Below are 25,783 nucleotides of genomic sequence, written 5' to 3' on the forward strand. Positions count from 1 at the left end.
ATCTCTATAATAAGTGTTGGGAAAAGGGTGCTACTTTACCAGCTCTTGAGAAATGTAACTAATTCTAATGACAACAAAAGGGAACAGTGGTCTAAATGTTTTCTCTCTACCATTTCTGTTTCTGAGCACTCTGAAAGAGTCCAAGCCTCTTCAGTCTGAATAATTATGCCGTTTTAAACACTTCTTGCTCACCACTCCAGTGAAAGGAAAAAGTTATTCTAATTATTGTCTTGACAGCATGTTGAAAAGCCACTAACAAAGGCTGCATCAGACAACACGCAAAGAACCATGACAGAACTGTAATTAAAACGGCTCTTATTGATGTGATATTGATGTGCGACTTCTGCCCCACTGTTTACTGTAGGAGGCAGGTGTGGAGTTCAGTGAGGTGACACAGACTGACTGTGAAGTATCACCTCGCTTCATTTATTCTTTTTTTGAGCACTCAAGTGTTTTTGTACTATGTGTTCTGTTCACTGTAACAACCAATGCAGCAACACATTATTACAGATACCACTGCTTTTCTAGCAAGACCTGCTTTACTGCTTAATTGGATGTGTTCCCTATGCCTGACTCAAACTGTAGCGTGGTTATGTCTGTTTTTCTTGCAGTTCTGACATGGAGGTTCATAAGCTCTAGTGTCCCCAGTAAACACACCGACCTCTTCGGCCTCTCTCCCGGTCTTCTGCTACTCCTCCTGGGGTCACTCATCTTCTAGAGCTGCTCATCACTGCAATAAAGTCTGGGCAAAGCAGAACAGACGTACAACACTGCAGCTGCTACGGCTGAAGAGGTCGGTGTGTTTACTGGGGAAACTACAGTTCACAATCCGCTGTATCAGCTCAACTGCTAGTTGTTTGCTTTCTAAACAAGAAAAACAAGAAGATAAGGTTTACCTGCATGCAACCAAAGCTCAATTTAATGTGATTGGTCAATACTACTCGGATAAACCTTCTTGACAGGTTAAAGTAGCTGATGGAACAAATGCTGTTTCAAAACCAATTTGATTAAAATATTAATTCCACCTTCCCAGACAGAAAGAGACCTGATGTGACTCTTCATTTTTTATTTATTTTGTTAAAATACATATGAAACAGATACAATAAATCATATTCCAAATGTTTACTTTAAATTGTTACAAAAGTTATCACAAACTGTACACATCATGACAGCAATTGCAGTTGTTTTTGCTCAATATAGATTCAACCAATATGCAAACAATTACAGCTCAAAGCTCTAAACTCCTAAACATGGAATAACTTGATAAGATAGAGTTGGCTTCACTTGGTGTCCAGTCGGACTAATTGTTCACAACTATTACAGAACGTGTATAAATTTCACTCAATTACAAGTCTGAGCTGTTCAAATAATCACCAAACAATAGAAATACATTGTGATGTCTCTATTTTTCATAAATTCACGGCAACTTCTTAATTCCACTTTTTCATATATACAAACAGTGCCATTGACAAGTATACTGTATATACAAATGTAAACACAATGTTTAAAATTTGGAATACTCTAACATATTCATTTCATACATTTTCCCTTGATAGGTGTGTTTTTAAAGTGGTGAGAGGCATGCTACAAGTAAAAATATATATTTTTTTTTTTTATAAAGGTCCAGTGTGTAGGATTTAGGGGCTCCATCGGCAGAAATTGAATGTAGTAATTATGCTTTTATCAGTGTATAATCACCTGAAACAAAAGATAGTTGTGATTTGTTACCTTAGAATTAGCTTTTTCTATCTACAGAGCAAGCAGGCCCTCATTCACGTTGTCCGCCATGTTTCAACAGTAGCCCAGAATGGACAAAACTACACAGGGGCTCAAGAAAGGTAATTATGGGTAACTCGCCTTTTTAGCAGCCAACCCACAGAAAGTGCGACACGCTTTTGAGCTAAGTTTGAGCTAGTAGCCAGACTATTTAATTACAACATCACGCTGTGCACACAGGCCCTAAAAGACCCATAAGCTTACAATGTGAAAGAAGCATATGTAAAATGGTGGATACATTTTTTCTGAACGTCACAACCCTGGCAAAATGACTTGTTTGACTGTCATCTGGGTTATTTGGGGCTTCATGCACCACTTAACACCTTTCATAGTATGGAGGGGACCCCGGCTCCAACGCTGCATCCAGATTCTCATTAAAACATCCATGTTGGAAGGGGAGGGTGAGGTGAGGGGTATTCAGTTGGTCATCAGTTACAACTAGATGGCACTAAATCCTACACACTGGACCTTCTAAGGGCAGCGCAGGGGGAAAAAAAGCATCATTATGCATGTGCAAGTAAGTTAACAGTACATAGCCTTTTCTCTATTTGCTATGTTGATTTTTTATTAGTTTCTTATTACTCACGTATGAGGAGAAGCTGAGTCAATGTTCTGTCTTAGATGCATTGAATTTAATTTCATATGGCTTAACGTAAAAAAATATACATAACATTTATAAATGTTTGAGTGAATGTGTATCTTTTTTAATAATTGATTATAATTCCCTGATTTTGTAAGTGGTGACAAACATACAATAAGTTTGGATAAAGTGAGATTTGATTTCCGTCTTTTGACCAATTGAGCAGCTGCTAAGATCCGTCCTCTTTCGTTTTTTTTGCTAAGCCTGTCAAGCTTTCTGTTCTCTGAGCTATTGTCACATGGCACGTCATATATACCCCTTGGAAAATGTTGTAAATTTCAAAACTTGGTTCCTTCCAGGACCATGACTTCTACAAAATGGGGAATACTACACAGCTGATGTGCTAATTGTGAACAGGGATTCTTTATTTTATGCTCCTGGCCCTGGAAGTAAGCCTGGGTTAGATTGCTACTGTAGGCAGGAAGCTAGTTAGCTGTAAATGCTAACGTTTGCAGCTTAAGTTTGAGCAGAGCAAAGCTTGACAGGCCTGTTGCTGTGCCTACTAATGGTTGCGAAGCTATTTTGGGATAGTTTTCTCTAATAAAATTAAGATATTGACATCTCTTTATAAAAAATCATTATGTACTTTTTTTACAGCAAATTTGTAAACCAGAATTTGGAGCCTAAATATCCACTTACGTATCATTCATGAGGGACATTTGCAGTGTTATAGAAGTTATAGAAGCACTAAGGTGATTAATACAGTATGCTTCAAGTTTTAATTTGTGATTCCTGGCTCCAGACTATCTTTTTACACTGGTTGCACGGTTCGCCTAACATTTTTATTTAGGTGCACCAAATAACACATTTAGTTTCTTAAATGATGTTAACGTTTTTTAAACTGAATAAAAATATCAGGCGTACCAGTGCGACCAATGAAAACGTCCAGTCGGACTTCACAGATTTTGATTTGTGATGTTCTGAATTTGATCTGTTGTGTATAAAATAAACACAAAATTTGTTTTTTAAGTTTGTCAGGTGTTTACAAACACATTTGATTTGATCTCTCTGTACATATGTTTGCTACATGTATCTGCTACATCTGAGAGTCCTGTTGATGTCCCTTATAGGTAACAATGGCTGGTTAATGACCGGTTTTACACATCTGTGACAGTTGCGACTGATGAATTTCAAGAGCGATTCACCCAGCCCTTGTTGTCTCTAAATTACCTGCATTCTTCAGCTATTGACTGTTTTTATCGAGCGAATGTTTTCATGGCAGTGAGCAGTGCAGCCCTTTAGCTTTGTGCCTTTTCAAAGTAAAATGCTAACTCACTAAAGAGCTCTTGGGCCAAAAAAATGTTGCTCAACATACTGAGGTTAATACAGCTTCAAGTGAATCACTGAGGACTTCTTGCAGCGACGCGTGCCATTCATGTGGTCTGTGTAATTGAAGCCTTTCTGAGAAATTTCAAAGCAGATGTATGAAAAACAAACCCTTGAATTGAGCGACAGTGAGTGCTGTGCATAGCCAGCTCTGTAGAGCACTTGAAAAACCAGAGTTCAAAATGAATGAATGAAAACAATTTCAACAAAACCTGTAGAAACATGAAAGAAACGTGTAGGGATGAATTTACTTTTCATACAACATGCTCACAAGAGACTCAACACAACTTCCCAGCAACTCTAAACAAACGTCTGGTTTCTTACAGAGGTGCTGTCATCACTCTACCTGTGAGCCTCAAGGCGTCTGTGGAGGTTTGGGTGAAGGACACGAGCCTTGACTCTCAAAGCTTGCTGCTCTACCCGGCCACTGCAAGGTAAATATCACAAAACACAGCACGTTGTAGAGGCTTTGCCATCCTTTTGTAGTATCAGAGCAGGTTATTAGTCTAATCCTCAGGATGTACTGTGATCATAGGCAAAAGAGTTGCATTAGTGCAGCAGAGCCAGATCATCACACAGGGGATGTGGCAAAAAATCTAGTATTTTTTGAAACTAGTACAGTGATAATTTGTCCTTGGGTTGTGTTGGGTTATTATGTTTTTCAAGGCATAAAAGACAACTCTGTAACTGCAAGTGATTTGTATGCCATGACGAGGTCTTACATTTTGTGTGCAGTCTTAAAGAAAGGTTCACCCAAAAATGAATAAGCTCGTCCAGCGTAATCCAGTTCTCCCAAAAGATGTTATTTTCACCCGTTTTTAACCTGAAACTTCACTTGAGCTTCTAAGCTTAGAGCTTTAGTGCTCATCCCGTCTGACGTTGGTGCACAAGCTCGACCGTATGTCAACGGTGTAAATGACAATGGTCTTTCTTAATCAGTTTCGATTTCAATTTCCGTAGTTTGTTAAAACAAGTCTCCATCTACTCCTTCAGAAATGTTTTACCCAATTTTCCATCAGCGTGAGGAAAAGTCGATAATGACTCAATTTACATTTTTTGGTGAACTCATCCTTTAAATATACTGCAAACAAAATCTATCTTTTAGGTCTGAATCCCAGCCCAACCCCCATGGGCATGAAACTTTGCTCCTTCTCTGAGCACAGTGTTTGTCGTCAGCTTGGATTCAAGGCAGTTACGTTGAAATCCAGCATGTTGCACAGATGGGGAGAAAGATAAAGGTAGGAGAAAGCTGCATACACCTTCACACACTCACAAAACTACCAAAACATTGTTAGTGACAGGATCCTCTTCTGTTTATGCATGCTCCGCATGTTTCAGACACTTTCATGAAGACATGTAGCCTCCATTTTAAACACAATACCTTTTTGTACTTGTGAGCAGATGTCAGTCTGTAAATTGTCATAGCTGTCTGATTTTCTGAGCTTGGCGTGTCATTGTGATGTTTCGAGCATGTTTTTTTTATAGTGTTGCTATTGTATGTATTGAATGCTACGTATTTCACAGCACCAATTTTCCCCAAGAAGAGATAAGTACTCCAAGTTGAGTGTATTCCCCTCTCCTTATTACAGAACAATGTTTTGACCAGAGCTACAGAGGACACAGGTTTTGCCTATGATGACAGTTTTAAACAAAGCACATGAAGTAGTTTTACCACTAAAAAATGAGTAATCACCTGTTTTTTCCTATTCGTCAGATGAAGAGTAGAGGAAAAGAGGAAGAAACATTGATAACATGTAAAATATGAAATTGCATTACGCCTCTCAGTATTTACACATGTTACGTTATTAAAGGGTAAATCCACCAATTTTACACATTAAAGTGTGTTTACAGGTGTTGGGGAGCATAAGAGGAAGCTGCGTGTAATCTGATGAATTGCCTCCAGTGATGTCACTCAGTGGCTAAAATGCATTGTGGGTAATGAAGGCGTCAGGTTTTGAAGGAAGACGAATGCAGTATCTCTGGTTCTGCTGTATTGATTTGTTTTCAAACTGTCCATAATGAGTACGACAGTGTTATAGGCAGCAGTCCCCGAGCATTGCACTCCTATATTACCCACAATGCAATTTAGCCACCGAGTGACATCACTGGAGGCAATTTATCAGATTACACGCAGCTTCCTCTGGAGCCACAAAAGGCTTTTTTATACTTTTTTCTTAATGCAGTTGTACTCCCCAAAACCCGTAAACACACTTTAATGTGTAAAACTGGTGGAGTTACCCTTCAACTAGCCAACTATATACCAAAGAATCCAAGAGTCATGTGGATTTTGCAGTTGGCAAAGCTGCCAACTTCTCTATGAAGACATGACATCTGAGATGCTGAGTTAAGGCACCTGGTCCTGCCACTTATTAAACTATTCACTGTATATCTCTTTTAAATTTCAAGTAAAATACATGTAACTAAGACAGTACTGCAGCACCTTTTACAAACCCAAGGTACCTGTTTCCCCTTCAAAACCCATCTGCAAAATGTCCCTTTAAGCATTTTTTTTTGTTTGTTTTCTCTTTGGTAATTTTCACAGAAAAGTACCTCAACTTTTTAGAAAGACTAGATCGGACTAAGCCCATTTTCATCTGGATTTGTATGTCAGTATGTTCAGTAATAGTAAGTCAAGAGAAAAACAACCGCTGATTTTAAAAATAAGCTGTGACTTTCGACCTTTTTTTTGTTTTTTAAATAAGAAAACCAAAGGAAAAAACAATAATATTATTGAGATAAAGGAAATGAATATAGATCCTCAACTCGACAGAGCTGGGATCAACGTCACATTCAGGAGCTTCTCTGTAAACATGAGACTGTACCTCTCCCAGAGCGTGCCAGTGTGTGATGGGCTTCCGCGGGTAAGCCAACATTTCGTTCCAGTGATCTCGTCCAAGACCCTCAGCATCTGGCCCGGTGTGACACACGCCAATCACCTCGTTGTGTCCGACCCTGTTGGTGGTTAAACGCACATTAACACACATTTAGATGCACATAACGAAGCAGTCCGCGAGCAAACATAAAAATCATGACTCAACAGAAAAGTAAATGATTATTCCACCGATCTGTCCACAATCATCTGTTTATGGACTTGTGCTGTAGTTAGCACGTTAGCATGTACCGTATGTACCATATTTACTGACTGCTTCACTCACCGATCGTAATCCATCACCATGATGGACAGACTGACTTGTTCCACGTTCTCCGGAGGAATGTCGAAGATGATGGCCTCGTTGTACGATGGGTTGAGTGTGCTTTTCTTGGTGGTTGTTTTTCGCTTCTTTAGCCTTCGTCCATCACATATCAGGTAAACCTTCACATAAGGGTCTGGGAGACATGACAGCTGGCATTTAATAATATGTTTGATTGTCGATAGGCAGAAATTATAGTTTAATAGGATGTTATCAACAGAATCAAGAATAACATTGCAAGCGCTGAGGAAAAAGATGTCTATTATCAAAAATGTCCTTTTTTGACTTCAATAATTCGTCCCCACTGGCTTGTCTAGGTCCCCATTTCCATTCTAAGTGGCCTCCCGCCGTCTCGTTTCAGCTAAGTTTGATTTATGGCTCAGCTTGTGCTTTTGATGTGAGCCACATCTTATTTGCTGTCGGGTTACCTGAGGAGCCTGTGATGTCCATGGCTTTGAGGTTTCTGCATTTGATGACTGTTAGGGTCATTCTCCCTGCTGTGGGGAGGTAGCACAACGAGTACATGATCTCTCCCAGGTCGACACTCTCCTGGAGGTGAAAAAGAGAGACACTTTGTCCATTTTAAATGCTTTCACCACAACAAAATGCCACAACAAAGAAATAAACAGGTGAGGAAATTAAGCAGATTGGATTTTGTTAAGTGGTGCTTAACAACGTATTAGCACGGCTGGCTGTTGTGATGCTTGAATGCTACTACTAGCCATATTGTCACCATTCAGTCATAATAGTTGTACTGAACGATTTGATTTTCAGCCATGCTAGCAGCAGGCTCTAGGAGTGGCAGTGTGGGTTGGTCCATAACTTTGGTCCAAACAAAAAGATCTCAACAACTATTGGATATTTTGTCACCAGCCAAAATTAATCTACTCAGTTAGATATTAGCTTGAATTTTCCCCTAGCGTCACCATGAGGTTTTGGTTTTTTAGTGAAATACCTCTTAACCTAATAACTTAATCTTGGAAGGATTGCTCAAGTCAACATTTTAATCCATCCAAACGTTTGGTTTATGACCAAATACCTGTAAAACTAATGGAGCTACAATCAGCCTCAGCTGTACTATGTGTTTAGTTTTATTTAGCAAATGTTAGCATGCTAACATGCTACACGAAAGTGTTGATCAATGTGAACCAATGTGGCAGATCAAACTGTCTTATTTTTCTCATCGACATCGAAGCATTGTTCCCTGAGAAATTAACAAAAATGTCTCGCAATATTAAACAAAGTAAGAAAAAAGCATACCCTCCTCGACGGAGCTAAAAGAAACTGATATGAAACTGAGGTTTTGTTAGAGAGTTGAACAAAGAAGAGAGAGTTGGAGAAAATTAACGTATTCAAAAGACCAGAAAGCAGTGCCACATTAGCTAATTTTCTTACCAATTGAGCAACGTTATTATCCAAGACTACTCTTTCTGGCTGGTTGGCCGGTAGTTCATGAGGAAAATGACAGAAATGTTCATGGCTCCCTGTATCGTTATGTTATAAAATCATTTAAAAAGTTTTGCCAGTGGATCTGCAATAAGTAATTTTCGTTCTTTGGTTAATGACTTTAGGATTAGACATGGGATGGTCATTATGTCATTGATAGACGTTATCCAGATCATGCTCATAGCCTCACCGTGACATACAGTACATAAAGATGGACGATGAGTCTCCGCTTCCTTTTAACAAATGAGGGGGAGCGGTTTATAACCTCTACTGCAGCCAGCCACAAGGGAGCTATTGAGATGTTTTGGCTTCAATCTTGGGGAGCTGTTAAAGCGTCCATCTTTATATATGTCACTGGCCTAACCTCTATCTTGTGAGCCTGTGTTAGCCTCTTCGTCTTGTATGTACTGTTACAGAACAGCATCGAAGACATATCAGACTGTGGCCTTGTCCTGTATTACTATCTCTCTCTGGTACTTAAAAGCAGCCATGCAGCAGAAAAGTGCAAAAAAGGGAAACATCCACGGCACTCTACTGGGAAAAAAAGGTTAAAGAGCCTTTTGTAGATGGCCATTTCATAATGAAAATCTTCAAAGAGATCAACAATGAATGGTTAAAATCAGTATGAAATAGCCGTCTAAATAAAGGCTCTTCAACCTTTTTGCCAGAGAAGCACCTTGGATTTTTCTTTTTATAAATAATGTGTTCCCTTCACCTCCACCTTCATACTTTGTTTGAACTTCCTGAGCGCTCAAGAGATTTTCTTCCTCATTCTTTTTCTTTTAGAAAAAAAAAACAGCCCAATATAAGAAAAAGCAAATAAGCAAACACCATCGAACTTAATTCAGAGACATGAAGAATCATCTCTAGTCCTTCTGAATGTAAAACTGAATGCACAGCTCTTTCTGTTGCTTTTAATAAAGCCCACGGAGGCCACTGTGTATGTGAGCCTGAAAACAATGGCTCAGTGTTGAATGAAAACGATGTTCATAAATAAAGCAGAGGCTCCTGAGTAAACCATCATAAGTGTTCGTGTAGGAGTGAAATGCATTGTGGGCTAAATGACCACATCTTTCTTTGGAACGAGTTCATGTGAGGAGACACGATCTACAGAATACGATTACTGTGCACGCTGCTCCTATAAATACTTTAAAGTTTAAACATATCGCAGCTCAGTTCATACATCTTGTGTTTCGATAATTGTATTCTGTTGCTATAATTAGTGAAGAATACCGAGCAGCGTGTGGGTGTTTGGCTGATGAAGTGCATTTCCCGAAGAATGATGCAGTGAGCTGCCGCTTTTGTGGAACGTCATTGATGAATCCGGGCTCTTAGGAGTGAATCAGTGCAATACTTCATGTTTAGACCTTCCTAAAACAAATGATCCGAGTGCCTTTTCTTGTTCTGGTGCTTACGTGGCATCAGTGTGAGGACTTGGACGGCGTGTGTGTGTTTGTGAACGCCAACTCACCGTAGTCGCCGCGTGAATATCCTTCCACACGACCGCCTCCCTGGAAAGGTCAGAGAGTTCAAAGAGGTTGTCCACCACCACCTCGCCAATCATGTCGTGGCTGGTGAAGCGGTCGAAGTCGTAGACGCTGAAGTGCAGCTTGCGGTTGCACAGCTCGTCGTACACCACGGGGAAACAGAAGGTCTCGTCAAACATGGGGTTCAGGTTCTTGCGGTGGACGCGCGTCTGGAACTTCTTCTTCCTCTCCGGCAGCAGGTAGATCTTCACGTACGGGTCTGAGGTGCCCGTGAAGTCTTTGGCGGGCAGGTCCAAGGCCTTGAGGATTCTCACCACCAGCGCCTGCTCCTCGTAGTCGTATCGCAGCGAGAAGCTGAGCTTTCCGCAGGTCTCCACGGGCCCTTTGGCCTCGTCCTCTGAGTCCACAGATTTCTGCTTGTAGAGTTCGGGCTTTATTCTTCCGATGCTCGCTGTCGAGGACTGTCGCAGCGGCACCGTGTCCATGGTGAAGTCAACGCTGGTGACATTCATCTGACGAGGCAGGTGGCGCCGGAATGAATTGTGCCTGTTGAAAAGGGTAAAGGGCATCGGGTAAATGTCTCAAGTGTCAGAGTTATGCATGAGTGGTTTTGTTATGATGGGCGCTAATGGTTTGTCAGGAGAGAAGTACATCTACGAAGCATGATGCATAATAATGAGGCGCTCAAGGAACATGTTTTGACATATTACAGTCTGTTATAGAATAGAGTATAGCTCAAAGTCTTAAGGAATAAAAGCACAACAATCTAGAATAAAAGCAGAAACATTCACTGAACAGCCACCTGGTATATCACAGGCCTCAGGTGGCTTCAAGGCTCGACAGTGATGACTCTGAGGAAAATCTTTCAGTGTGGTTGATGCATTTCGGCAAAACATTTGTCCTTAAGGGAGCTCTTTCTATCATTGAGTAAACTTATGACCCCTTATTAAGTGACATAGTTTAAGGATATGTCATATTATATTCCAAGCATGACAATAACAGCACAGAACTACAGATAAGCTGTACAACTGCCACAAACAGTCAACTATGGGAAGAAACGAGCCATTGGGATACATTTTTAGTTTTTCATCAAAGCTGAGGTTTCCTGATAATTTTAGCGACTTTTTATAAATTTGTCTTCATCGTGTTTTATTTTTTGTAATCATACATAATGTGGTTACCAATTTCCCCTCAATAAAGTATTTCTGCATACATTTGTGATGCAAAACGAGGCTGTTTAGCCGGGAGTGAAGGCTCTCTGAATATATCTGGTGATCAGGTCTTCACCGTGCCTTTACCCTGTGAGATTTGTTTTACGTATCTTAACCCTCAAGAACCGAGAGCAACTTTTGAGTTGCCTGACTCTCCTATGTTAACTTAGGAGATCACATCATATTCAAGCACTCAGCATCAATTGCCACAAATCGTTCCATTCAGGAGAACCTTAGGTTTTAGCCTAAAATCCCAATTTTACAATTGCTTTTAAAACTGGTGAATTTACCAGAATTTTGACATAAACGCCAGTCAAAATTTGGTGTTTATTTGACTATGAGCCCAAACAAAACCACTGAAATGCTGAGAAACTCCACTTTAAATTAGTTTTTAAAGCATATGGATAGGAGCCGCAGTTAAAAAAACTGATTAAACATTTAAGAACAATATTTTTTTTAGCCTCTGAGGATTAAATTACTTAAGTTTTATATCTTAAATAATAATCTAATCTTTAAAAATAACAATATCATTTAGTTTTTCTCCTTCAGAAATTAATGACATGTATAGATATAGGCCCACTGTATGTTTTTGTTTGTTAAATAAAGTTTTCATCCACCGTAAACATCAAGAAGGCCTCATCATCCCCCAAGAAGCTTTGGCGACCCCTAGTGGGGGTCAAGGACGCCCAGGTTTGGGAACCAGTGGCTGAAACTTCTTACGTCAACCTGGCTAATCATATGATACACATGTTGTCCTTGTGAGGCAGGTAAAGTTGCTTCATGTGCCTCAAATGAAGAGGTTCTGGTTTTGTAGACAACCCAAGGACACTGTGACAAACCTCAAAAAAATTCAAAATAAAGCTGTTTTGCTGATTTTACCCTAAAAGTAGTAGCAGACAATAAAATCTAAAAGTGCCTGGGGGTTAAAACTGAACGATTTTCTCCACTTTGTCACCACCAACTGGTTTTGGAAAATGGAAACCCACCTCCAGCGTTCACATTTGAGCTCTGAATGCTGGAGAAATCACCTGAACGCTGCAAATTTTCTGTGAAGTTGACATCTCGTGGGAAAGAAAGAAGAAAAAAAAAAAAAGAAAGAAAGCCTGTGGTGTTTGACTCCCCAATCTTGTCACCTAGCAACAAGCCCTTCTTTCTGACAGCCAGACAATCACAGCGATCTGACAGCTGTGGCACAGATGATATGGCACAGGACGCACGGCTGAAAATTAATAAATGCTACACTCGAGTATTGCAACACACAGAAGGCTGCGTGTTGTCTGGGAGCAGGCACAGACCACAAGCAGGAACCAAATCACAGAAGATAATAACTATTTGTCTTTACACCTTGTGTGAACTTGTGTTGTTCACTTTTAAGACTCTTTAAACCACAACATACACTCAATCCACCGGGGATTACGCCAAATCCACCACTAACACCAGAGATAAAACCATGATTTTATTGCTTTCATTGATCAATAATGTCCTCGTGAACTTGAACAGAGAAGTTGGAGGTAATGCGAGTTCACTGAAAGTCAGAAAGTTTCAATTATTTTTTGCTGTTTTCCAGAAATTGATGCTGCTACAGAAGCCCTGAGGGGCAAATTATGTTATCAACTTTCTACATTTGATTTAAATTGCTTTCTCTGTGTTGTTGTTTTTTTCTTTTTGTATCTCATTTTTCTAACTAACAGCATTTTTTTCTCCTGCTGAAGCTTTTTTTTCGAATACATTTCACAGATGAAAAAATAAAAAATCCAAAACCTTTTTTATCCACCAGAGAGAAAACAATTTAGACCAGACTCAGAATAAAAAAAATAAATTGTCACCTGCCCTCGGGGCTTCTGTGGATACCTGATCACAATGTTTTAAAATGAAAAATGAATCGATGGTAAGCTTAAGAGCTCATCATAGATTACTTGTGAAAAGTTGTTTGTCTTATTTAAACGGATAAGAGACTTAATCTTGCCCTCAAAGTAATTGGTAAAGAATCACCAGTCATGATTAATATCATGTCCCGACTGTTTGCTGTCAAAGGAGGGCCAACATTTCTCTGCTGTCCATAAATCAAAGCTGACAGTTCATCAGAAATGATTAAATAATTGTACATAATGGGTTTCCTTGTAATATATCATAGTAAACTGAATATAAGCAGTTTGAAGATGTCACTTTGGGCTTGAGGTAATTTAAAATGAGTAATTTCAGGACTTTCTGACATTTTGCACGACAAACAATAAACAGATAATCAGTTGTTGCAGCCCAAACGCTGGCTTAATTGGTCTGTTGACAAAAACAGCTCATAGAGAAACTAAATTAGAAAAGCCATCATCTCTTACAACCAGTCAGCACTGTCTAATAATTGACTTTGCAGCTACAGAATTTACTTGAAAATGTCAAGACGATATCTATCTTCTCTTTGTTATTGTACCTTGAAGCAACGTTAAAAAAAAAGACATTTTGTGCGATTTGGCGCCGCCCACAGTTTCTGAGTGCAAATCCCATGTCTGTAACAATTTGTCGGTGCTAACTTTGGATAAAACTCATCATCATCATTTGAAGATACTTTAAGGTTCAATAAAAAAAAAACATAATGTTGCTTTAAGCTGAGCAGAGCTGCTATAAAAGGTATAGTTTGTAGAATATGGCCAGAATTGAAAGGCAGCTCCAAAAACATAGGTGGCAGCATATCACCAGAGTAACCGACAACTGCTGCTCTTTGCTAGCTATCCTTCTAGCTAATTAGCTCATGGCTCAGTTAGCCATCGAGCCAGTGGCCCTAGATTTGTCTGGACTGGGACCTCCGATCACAGGGGGAGTCACTACGGACACTGAACTGGGGCTGAACACAGCAACCGAGACTGAATGAGGTCAGTTTAACGACAGGGGATACAGTATGGAGGCGATTTACAGCACCTCTCACCATGACTATGACCTCGGGAGGACAAGGGACGAGAGAGGATTGACAGAGTCGGACTTCAGCAGCTGGTAGAAACTTCAGCGGGGGAAATATTTTCACATCTTGCTCGGTGGTAATTGAGGATTTTATCAACCAAACCCGAGGTGATGTGGAAAGACAAATCAAGACTGTCTTTGTGAGTTTATGTCCAGCTTGAATGAGGTGTGTTTTGTGATGAGTTAACGAGGCAGCTCATATTAGTTTGGTAAAAGAGCAGAACAGTTTTATTTTTCTGTTTACTAAGAAAATTTTAATGTATATTTTGTTCATTTATTACCCTATTGCCGGTACGAGACAGCACAGGCTGGGGCTAGCTGGTTAGCACGCTAACTTCAATACACATCTCTGCAACACAATACAAAGACGACATTTTTTTTTAACATTTCAAACTAAAATTCTGGTCATATCTTACAAATCGCTCCTTTTAGCCACTAACACTGGCCCTAAAGCAGTATTTGGTCTTGAGTTGGGAGTTTATTGCACATTGTAGGTGTTATTGACATTTTGTCATTCAAAAAAAGAAATAATCAATCCACATCAGGAATCACTGTCAGAAGAGTAGGTGGAAGGAACGAGACGGTAGGCGTTGTAATCTTTAACCTGGCCTTCCTGCCTCCCTGGTGGGTGTATAATTTATGAAGACCTCAGTCTCCATATCATTTAATTAACGAGCGTAAGGACAAACCAAGGCAACTGTCAATAACCCTTCCTGTGAGAAAGTGAGCGCAGCTGCCTGGTGCGTCCCACCACAATCCAACCTTCCACCATGACAGCTTCCACCCCACAGCACTGCTAATTATGGACAGCGTAGTTAAAACACAGTGCTGGGAAACAAAGAGGAGCAAGAGCTGGTTGTTTAATTACTGGGGTTGCTTCCCGCCGTTACCATAGCAGCTTGATTCACACGTACAAGAGATTACAGGGTTGGAACTGAAGCGTGGAGACGTACCGATGATCCTACAGGAGGTGTGGGGGGGGGGGTTTCTGGTCAGGAGAGGCACAATGCAACATGTGCAACAGCGTTTCAAGGTCACCAGCCAGCCCCTGACACGTGCCAAACCACCTCAAGGGCAGTGGTTGCTCTGTCACGAACTATCAGGACCTGTGGGCTTTGGTTTGTGTGTTTGTGGGTTCAGAAATGCTGCCATTGTGCTCTCATTGTAAGCATGTGTGGAAAAAAAGCTTGTCATCATTATTTTGTACTCGGAGCAGGGAGGGGTTGTGACTGCAGTGGGTTCATGTGAGGTACCTGGAGGAGGACGTTGGCTCGGTGGTTTGCCTCTGGATCTTCGCCTGCTGGCTGAGCTTCTCCCTCAGGGCTGTTTGCACCTCGGCGGGGATGTCCGGAGACGTCTGGCTGATCTTCATGGCCGCCTCCAGGAGCTTCACAGTGCTCCGCCCGTTCACCTTCACCTCCAGCGGGTACTTCTTCTCCACCTCAGCCACTTTGCACTCGGTGACCGGCGGCGATGCAGTAGGAGGCATGTCGGGGAATCCCACGTGGAGGCCATTTTCGACATGGGTTGGCAGAGCCTTGCTCCTCCAAATGGGCCAGCACAGCTTCCAAAAGACAAAGAGAGAGACTACCAACAGGGCGAGGCCACAGAAACCCACGACCACAGCAAGGAGACTAATAGAGATGTCTACATGTCACCCATAGAGGAAGACAAGGGACACATAAAGAAGCAAGCGAGGGACGAAATATGACAGACAAACATGCAAAGGAGAAGGAGAGAAAGGGAGAGAAAGCAAGCTGTAAGAAAGAAGGGGCACCTGTTTGATAAAGCAGGACAATATAAAGTCATAAAAGCTCCTCAGCATCAACATCTGCTCCTGACATTTCCCTCTTATTGATATTTAAATGCCTTAAATTCCTATAAATGCAGCTTGTCAACTTGCCGAATGGAAAAAAAACAGAGGAGAGAGATGCAGGATAATCACTTCAGCTCAGTCTATTTCCCACCTGTTGCTATTTCATCAGTCTGCTCTGCTGCAGCAAGATGCGTAACAGGTAGAGAAACACTTCCACAACAGTTCAACGCGATAAAAATAAGTTTGAACAAGTGAGAGCTGATGTCTAGTTTCTCCTACTACATGCATCTCTTTCAAGGGAACCAACAAAAGCCACGAATTTAAGATAAAATAATGACTTTATTCCATTTACCTGCGTGTCCTTTACCTGGTATGTTGCTCTCCAGCGGGAATATATCCGAGCATTTCTCCCGGTCAACGTGCCCCGTGAGACAAAGTTCCGTAACGATCTGGAGAGCCCTTTGGCACAAGGTGATGCTGTCCTCCGTCCGGACACTCATGTCTCTCCTGTTAAGCCATTGCACGCCGGAGGAGCCAGGAGGGCGGCGGTTCATCTGGACACCTCTGTTCTATGCGCCGCAGCGGCGGGAGACAGCAGCAGGGAGGCGCGCCGCGTCCTGATCCATATCCAGTGCGCACCGAGGAACGACTGGCCGTGCGCGCTCGCTGCGGTGGAATAACAGGCGGCGGGGCGGCGGGGTGCTGGAGCCCAGCCCTCGCCACGTCCAATAGCAGTGCGCACCAGTTTGCTAGAGTCCTGACAGTTGGTGGCAGTAACGGGATTACTTTTTCTAGTAATGAGTAGTTTGTCCCCGCCTTTCCTCCAGCACATGCTCCAGTCCTCCCATCCCCCACCCAGTCTTTGTCCCCTGTGACCCCGAGAAGTGTAGACGATGATACAGGAGGGATAAGAGATGGACTGAGTTTATTTTTACTCTGAAAACCTTTTACAATCTCTTTTAAGAGACCACTTATTTATTGTCTTCTCAGACCTGAGGTCTTTAAACTAGAGCCATATGATTACAGCTGTTATTGCTTTAGAAATAATGTGTTTTCATAGATTTGTATGTGTACTTATGCTGCTACTTATTACTATACTTGTACCTTCACAGTTAGTACATACACTTAAAGGAACAGTTCATCTCAAAAATGAAAATTCACTCATTATATACAATGAAAAGTCAGGTGAAGTTTCATAATCCGCAAAACATTTCTGGAGCTTCACAGCAAAATAGCGACTATCCATCGACATGAGGTTGAGTAGATAATGTGTGAAATTTCTTTTTTAGGGGGTGAACTTATCGTTTAAAATAAAGACAAATACTGTTATTGTAATGAAATGAAACAGATGTTTACTGATTGCAGGAGATTGACATGAAGCCCATTGGTATTGAACTGTATATTAAGTATAAAGTGTCAGAATTTAATATCTTTCATTTCGTTTCCCAGTTTCTCCAGTATATTTTCACCTTCGCTTGACCTTACAATTATTCATGCTATGAGCCTACAGATGATCTACCACTCAAACACTAAGTAGGAATTATTTTACAAAGTCTTATCAGCAGGTTGCAAAGGTGGTGTAATTACATGCCATAGACCACTGTAACACAACTCAATGACTAATTATTCTGTCTGAAAAGGAGAGTCATAATTTATCGCTCTTAAAATCAATTTAATTAAAGTTTTCAAGCAATTATTATTGCACTTTGAGACACTGTGTGATTACTCACAGCGTGTTCTCTTCATCTTTCATAGTTGTATAAGTAAGGTTTACTCATTTAATTTCTTGCATCATATGACCACAGAAACACATGCTTGACAAGTCACAAACTCTACTGTTTGCAAATTAACTCACTGGTATGAGTTTCAAATATAACAGACATTGCAAGATTGTCATAGAATTTGGATTACTTGTACTTTATGGAAACTAGAATGTCACCTTTAATTCAATCAAGCTTAATCTAATATCAAACCAAACATATTTAAATCCACTAGATCCAGATTTTTATTTGGGTCATCTTGTGTTCGGATCACCTTTAAAAAAAAAAAAGGATGAAAAATTCCCGGATCTGTCGATTTATCAACACCAAAAGTTAATGGGGTCTATTCTGGGCTGAGACCCATCCTCCATTTAAGGTTAGTAGAAATCTGTTCAGTAGTTTTTGTGTAATCCTGCTGACAATCCAACCTACCAACCAACCAACCAACCAACAAACTAACCAACCAACCAACAAACTAATACAGCAACAAACCAACCAACCAACCAACTAATAAACCAACAAACAAGCTAACAAACCAACAAACAAACAAACAACCCAACAAACTAACAAACCAACCAACCAACTAACAAAACAACCAATCAGCCAACAAAACAACCAAAAAACTAACAAACCAACCAACTAACAGAACAAACAACAAACTAACAAAACAACCAACAGACCAACTAGCAAACCATCCAAACAAACTAACAAACCAACCAACCAACCAACTAACAAAACAACCAGAAAACTAACAGACCAACCAATGAAACAAACCAACCAATGGATACAGGCAAAAACATAACCTCCTTGGTGGATATAATAAGGCCTGTAAATGAGCTAAATACTGTCGAATGTAAATCTTTTTGGCTTCTGTTTTGTAGGACGACATATATAATATATAGTGAGGGAGAAGTAAAAGGTCTAATTGGCTCTGAAAAAACAACAATATATCACCAAGACACCAACAGAGGAAAATGGTAAATAATTTGATGTGCATGTATCTGTGAAAACTTCAATCAAATTTTACTTTATTCACAACCACAGCCACTGCATAAAACACATAGTTAATATGCCAGAGAGTCAAGAAATTCAAGGATCTTTTGTCACCGCCACGACTCGCGACATTAACACTGAGCTCCTGCGGTGTTGCCTCCACTGCAGGAGCTCTGTCCTCACCAATCCTATTTTCTCTGCGTGTTTCCTATATTCACCATACACTTCATGACAGTGGGGGGCACAAATCTGTAGCCAAGGGAAACTGGAAGTTGAGAAAAAGACAGAACAGCTGCATTGAACGAGTGTCAAGTACAGCTGAGTGGGATTCAGAACTATGGAGCCAATGGTTCCTCCTGTACCCTCACCAGAACAGGGAAGACAAATTATTTGAATGGCCCATAGAGAAATGTACATTTTTTAACTTTTCTGTGGTTTTGCAGAAACATACGTAACATTTATTCCGCAGATTGGGTTGAATTAGGGCTGCAACCAATTTGTTCAACATTTAACCTGCTGTCAACGTCATGATTTCGCAGAAATAGCTTGATTTGTGTGACCAAGACACCCCCGAAAACAAAGATATTCAACTTACAGCAATGTATAACAGAGGAAAGCAGCAAATGATAACAATGAAGAAACTAGAAGCATCGAATGTTTGGCTGGAATCTTTCACCAAAACTGTGTTTGTTGAGAGATTAATCGACGAACGGCATGGATACTGATAGTTTTGCTGGTGCCCTTGACAAGATATGGTTAGAAGGTCCCTTTCAGGGTGCTTTTTCATCAAGCAGCATCATCAGGGCAAACATTTAACACATCCAACACCTTTATTAATACAACAGTGAAGTTCTCTTTACAGCGAGCAATACATCCTCATAAAGCTGCCAGTGCCGTCCACCGACTCTTGTTTCTGCGGCAGATGATTTCCAAACTACACAGCTGTGTATAAACACAATCAAAGTCTTCACTCCTTTCCATTGTAGCTTGTTTCTGATTACTGATTAACATTAACATTAAAAAAAAAAAAAAAATGTTCCCACTCTCCCATAAGAGCGATGTGTCACATTTCTGAGCCTTGTGCCCAACGCTGTTTTAACTCATGAAGCCAAAACAATAAAAACTGTTTGGCAGACCTCCAGAATTGGACATTAACCAACAGAAGGGCCACATAATCAACTGCTGTACTGAATTGGATTAGCGGATGCAGAGTCAATTTAACATAATGCAGTTGATATGAACCTCATACAGCCAGCAGTTTGGCAGTCCGGGCTGTGTGGACTATAATCATCTAACAGGACGATGGGCTTTAGGACACAATAATTGAAACATCTGCTTGCCTCCTGTGGCATTCTGCAGTCATGGATAACTTCGCTATCCGTACAGTGCCGACCTTTCGTCGCACTTGTTTGTATTCAACACAACTGGTGCATCTCTTTGTCCACAGATTGCTTTACCTCCCATGGTGGCTTATTTCCAACTCGAAATATTCTGATTTGAGAGACGTGAAAAAAAAGTGTGTGTCTGGTAGAAGACAGTATAAAAATTGAGAGGTGTCCTTCTGTGTATGTCTGGAGTGGCAATGCGAAGGGAAGTAAACAGCATTTGTGCCGCGGCCGAGCCTGCTGGGACGTTGAAGTAGTGCTCGAATAGCAACTCCTCTTTAAAATGCCTTCTAAATGGCAGTTATAGGTTACTAATTGGAGAGCTGAAAGGAGGGAACGCCAGATGATTAAAGGTTAGTTTGTGATTATGTTAATGCCAGCGTGTTAACACAAAAGTAATCATTGCCCACACCGTCTGAACTGCCCTGTTGTTATTTAGTCCCAAACACAAAGGGAGAAGCAGAAAATGTAGAACACCTAATGTGCCTTTTAGCGATTTGAGTTTGCAGGACTGATTGAAATTATAATTGTGTCTGCTTTGCAGTGCCATCCAAACAACAATGGTATAATCCGAATTATAATATGACTACTAGGGGGAAAAAGTAGGTTTATTCTTGTTTTAGGACCCTATAAGAACGCCCTCGGAGCAACAAGCCCTCTTACATAAAGGATAAATTGAAAAAGCTCTAACTAATGTGTTGTTTTTATTATTGATTGTTTATTTTCTTGACTAACTGATCGTTTTTGTCTGTGAAAAGTCAGAAAATAGTGGGAAAAAAGATATTCAGTTTACTATTATCAGTTGCAGATTTGATTTGATTGTTATTTCATGTTTTATGTTGAAAGACTTGCCTCGTGTGTCACAGTTTACCTTACACTTCCTATCTTTGTCTTTTTCCCAACTGGTTTCTGTGCTCACCTGTGTTTCATATGTTAATTAGCCCGTTTATTTTTTTAGATGTGTGTTTTTCCTTTCACTCTTTGTCGATTCGTCTGCGTTTCCTCCTCACGTGTCCTCTGTGTTCCTGATTTTGTTTTCAGTGTCTTTCTGGTTTGTTTAGTTTTGTATGCTTAGTTTTTTTTCTTTGATACTCTTCAGCCTGGCTGTGTCACAGCTTTTATACTGCCTGCATTTTTGGTCTTTGGAGTCCGGCTTTGTTAACAAAGCTCGCCTTGAAGGTCCTATTTGTAAGAAAAGTAAATTTTTCAGTCTCTTTCAGAACTTTTTGACGAGTTCGGAGTTAGTTGTTAAGGATTAAGAGGATCATAGATAAACACTGCTGCCTGTAGTTTTCCTACAATAATCTTATTATCCTCAGTCGCAATCAGCAAATACTTACTAACATAGATATTTAAGACCCACAGTATATAATGTGGACATTGCTAACAGTTCTTGGATCACCATACAGACTCATTTTTGTAACAAAGCAAATGATTTGTTTCTGTATCCATGCATTTAGACACACACTTTATCAAAATATCCTCCATCGTTAAACCCAGATCAACCAGATGCCTCAAGAGCACTGCACAAGATGTCAGTAGCATCAGCAAGTGCCCACTAATGACACGTTGTGTTCAGGTAATGGAGACCTGTCGTGGGCGTAAGAATTATAACTCTTGTCCCTCAGGAGCAAAGGAGGTGTGATGTTGCACAAACACAAAGTTCACAGCGGGAAGAAGTCAAGGTGGCTGGATCGATCGAGGAAACGTGGCCGTGACCTACTTGTGGCTTGTCGCAGGGTGACGACTCGCTCTCTTGCTTTCTCTTCATAACATCAATCTAATGACGTGCTATCAGGAGAATCACTACTTATACATACTATACTGATACTTAGTACCAATGTAATATGGTCAGTAACCTTCTGTCTTATTCAGCTTTTGGCAATACTGTTTTAGGTTTTATGCCTGTAAAGCTCGTGGAATTGAAATTGCTTCCCGGTAATCAAGAAAAAGATTAAAACGTCTTAAAATTTGCTATCGGTTTTGGAAAACAACCACAATTTCCTCACTTTCCTGATGCCCATCTAAATTACTGACTAGACAACAGATTTACTGGATTTAACAAGGGCACTGGTGTAAGAGGCCAGGAATACCAAACACATGAATTAGCATTTAATGTGAGGTTGTTAAGCTTTTGAGAATAGTGCTTCCACTTACAAAATCCAGCCCAAGGCTAAACACGACAGAACACAGACCGAGTCTTTAACACATTTTCACAGCGTGATGCTGCCAGTGGAGACATTTTGTGAGCCGAGCTGTTGAAGGAAAGGTTATATCTCTTTTTCCAAACTTTACTTGTGTTTACCTCTGTCTGAGAGTGTCAAATGTCACGGTAAATGTCACAGGAGAGGCCACCAAGATGCCAGCGTCAAAGTGTTCATATCTGTGACGGAGAGTACAAAATGTTCAGCTTCTTGTACTCACGCCAGAAGATAAACAGCAGCAGAGTTCTTCAAAGCTATCAAGCAGAGAAAATATAAGAGGAAACATTGTTTGACTTCCAGTGTTTTAACAACAGCGGGCTTTTTGGCGTTGACAAACCAACTTCAAATTCAGAAAGAAATGTGTTCATCGTCGTCGGTGTTATGTTGTTGTGATATTTCAGTCAGCGCGAGCAGGCAGCTGAGGAGGCCTGGTGGCGACAGACACGCTTTAAGAACATGATGTGTTACATTGGCTGACATTAAGAGAGGCTGCCAGTGAGAAATGATTAAATCATTAACATTCATGAGCGGGAACATGGGTGGCTTCCAGCACGCTGCGCCGCTGCCTCAAACAAAACACAGCCAGCACAACACAGAAATTACTGCAGTAATTGATTATTTTGGGGACAGTGAGATCATCATCAGAAATCTGAATGCATCAGCACAACTTGGAGAAGAGACCTGGTCCTCTGTGAATGTCGAGCACACTGGTTGTAGGAGAGAGAATTTAAAAAAAAAAACAACTCGGTCATACAGTGTTTGTCTCTCCAGGCGTGATGCGTGAGGCTGGATCAATTTGTCACTTAACAGTTTAATGACACCCCGGCTGACCCGCGTCGCACCCTCCTAAAAAGACTATTTTGTGTTAATTATTCTCACAACACTTGAAGCCACAGAAGAGCTGGGAGTGCAGATTTAAAAGCCTCAGCAACGTGACAGAGATTAATTTCTTGTGTTTACACGCTCCAGAGAGTGGTCTCTCCGCTTTCGATTCCTTTTTTGAAATGAGCAGTTTAAGAAGGAGCGAGGCGCTTTGACTGGGAAATGAAAATGTATAGTTTTTTACCTCTCAAGAGTGAAAAAAAAATGACACTTGAATGCCGTGCACTCAGTTTCTTAGTGGCCTCACACTGAAAATGTGATGAAAGTACACTCAAAGACACCAGTGTCAACACGAAATTTTGAGTTGTCTGATGTTGACACAATGCAGTGCAGTAGCTACAAGAGATCAAATAAATAAAAATGGCTCACTTCATGGCTGTAGATGCAAATATTTTACACAAGGAAAGAAATATATTCATGTGTAATGTTTGCCGAATTAACAAGAAGGCCTAAATAGTTCAGAATTTGTTGTATGCAGCATTTCGCAAACATACTGTACAGTTCCCCCTAATGCAACAAGTCTCAAAATTGCTCTTTTTTGTTAGGGAGTCTGGTGACTTTTCCCACTTTGTTCTCCCAAGAACTTTGCTGGATTGGAGGGTCTCTCTGTTGAGGTCAGTATAAAGAGACAGACACTACAGCTGGTCCTTGAAGTTGAGGACTTCTTCATTGAATGCTGTGACCACCAGTGATAGGTATTCCTGCTGCTTCAGCAAGTTCGAGCTGGGCTTCTTGTAATCCTTGGGCACAGATGTGAGACTGACAAAGTTCCTAAACATACAAAGCACTCACGCAGGTTCACATGCTTCTGTATTTTAATATAAAAATAGTGATTATAGCCGCGTTAACCAAACATTTGTGATGTGTTATGGCCCGCTGTAATAAAACATAATCACTGAAAGCGTCTTTTAAGCGTTTGACTCAGTGAAGGTCAACATGATCAACACCCAAATTCAACCAATTATGTTGCAAAAGAGGTCGGAACAAATTCAGCAGCGTCCCGTTCAAGAAAAACGTCTTCTTGGCGGTTAACCTGTTAAAAAGACATCCTTCATTCCCCTCATGGAGCAGGTCTGATTTAATCACAGATTTCCTAATGGCTCTGTGGTTTAATTAGGCCATTTAAAGGTTAACTGCCAGGTCTGCACTCGCATCCACAGCGGTCAGGCATCTTTCATCAGCGTGCTCCCTCTGCAGCAGTCCGATCAGCGCCACATGCCAGTATGGAAAGATATATACGTGGTGCCTATTTTCACATTATATTTTTATATAAATATTTGCAGTTACCCAGCTTACATTCACTCCGTGCCGCACAGCACATCTCGCCCTACAGTCATTTGTCACAGCAGGTCTCGTATTTGTCCTCCCACTTTGTGACACATGGCAACAACACAGACTGCAATTAAATTATTTGAAGCCAAACTCCTTTTTCTCTTTTATTTGATAGTTTATTCATTGTAAGACATTTCTAGCATGTAAATATGCAGCTACGACATGAGAAAGAGATATTTTTTCGGTGTATTTTTATCTCATTTAACTGTCTTCTATGGACATGTCTAGATTGAGTCTGATTTTTCCATAATTTTATCGTCCTGTGCGTGCATTAACTGCTTTTATTTATTCAAAGGATTTTTAGCAAGGCTGTACGGATGGCAAGGTTGGTCTGTTGGTCCAGACTAAAATATTTCAACATCTCTAATGATGAATTTCACATTCACTGTCCCCAGAGGACGATACTTTGGTGGCATCATGAGTTTGACATTTTTGTGGTTTTATTGAAACGTGCAAAAGTCCCAATACTGGCATTTATATTTTGTGTTTATTAGCAAATAGCATGTGTACGCTAAAATAAGGCAGTGAACGTGGTAATCATGATACTGACTAAACATCTGTGCGTTAGCGTTGTCATTGCGAGCACGTTGATGTTAGCATCCACAATGTCCAAAAACTATACTATTCTTGAGAAATTAGCTTCTTTGCTAACTCAGGCTCATTTACAGTGTATCAGTTGTTCACCATAAATAAAACATAACAAACGTCTTCATATGATGCCTGTACCAGGGTTGTAAGTTATACAGAATCTTAACGGTGCGTGATTCTATAATTATCCTCAGTATGAAATAATAAGTCAATCTTTCCATCGCTTCATCTCTGTTTCACACCGGTGCGCACACACAATCTCACCGCGGACACACTCGGGTAAGCGGTGACTGATCACGCTGAGAGCGCCTCACTGGGATGTTCGGAACAATTACCTCTGCCTCGCTGCCACTCAGGACCCCTCAGGTGAAGTCATTATCTTAACCAGAGGCTGCTCACTACAGTCACAATTAATTCACATTACAGTGGAGCCCAGACCACCAGGGCCAGCTTAGATGCATGGCTCCAATTATGCTCATTACTGGACAAGGAAAGGTCCTGGAAAAAAGGGACGTTTCATAAAAGCACTTTGGGGAGGTGTGGAGCAGTGGTGGAAGAAGTGTTCAGCTCCTTTACTTAATTAAAAGCGCCACGCTGTGACAATACTTCTACAAGTATAAGTCCTGCATTCAGACAAGTGTCTCAGACACAGGCAGGGGAGTTAGAAGAACAATATTTACCTCTGAGAGCACAAACTAAGAACAGACTGTTTCTCTTATAGCAACGACGTTCTTCATGTTCTGTTATTAAATGGCTGCACAGGAGATTTGTCTCTGATGGGTCCATCATATATAATT

General features: G+C 40.7%; 2 protein-coding genes across 3 annotated transcripts in view; one reads left to right on the forward strand and one right to left on the reverse strand.

Moving 5' to 3' along the window:
- Positions 1-25,783, forward strand: part of LOC311252588 (liprin-beta-1-like) — a gene marked incomplete at its 5' end in the record, with an annotated part of 281,918 nt that overhangs the window by 190,266 nt on the left and 65,869 nt on the right. The gene's annotated exons all lie outside the window — the stretch shown is intronic.
- Positions 1,059-16,505, reverse strand: syt10 (synaptotagmin X). 2 transcript variants are annotated; one of them, XM_084345862.1, is made up of 7 exons: positions 16,210-16,505; positions 15,280-15,673; positions 9,851-10,412; positions 7,362-7,482; positions 6,898-7,069; positions 6,565-6,694; positions 1,059-4,169 (listed from the first exon to the last, which is right to left on the reverse strand). In XM_084345862.1, exons 1-7 carry the CDS (start codon positions 16,394-16,396, stop codon positions 4,098-4,100), a joined length of 1,638 nt encoding a protein of 545 aa, XP_084201988.1. In that variant the 5' UTR covers positions 16,397-16,505; the 3' UTR covers positions 1,059-4,097. The 2 variants fall into 2 exon arrangements, with proteins under 2 accessions (XP_084201988.1, XP_084201987.1); XM_084345861.1 differs by having other exon boundaries at positions 16,195-16,505.

Source organism: Pagrus pagrus (assembly GCF_965226575.1).
Source record: "Pagrus pagrus genome assembly, chromosome: 23".
In the NCBI taxonomy this organism is placed as follows: domain Eukaryota; kingdom Metazoa; phylum Chordata; class Actinopteri; order Spariformes; family Sparidae; genus Pagrus; species Pagrus pagrus.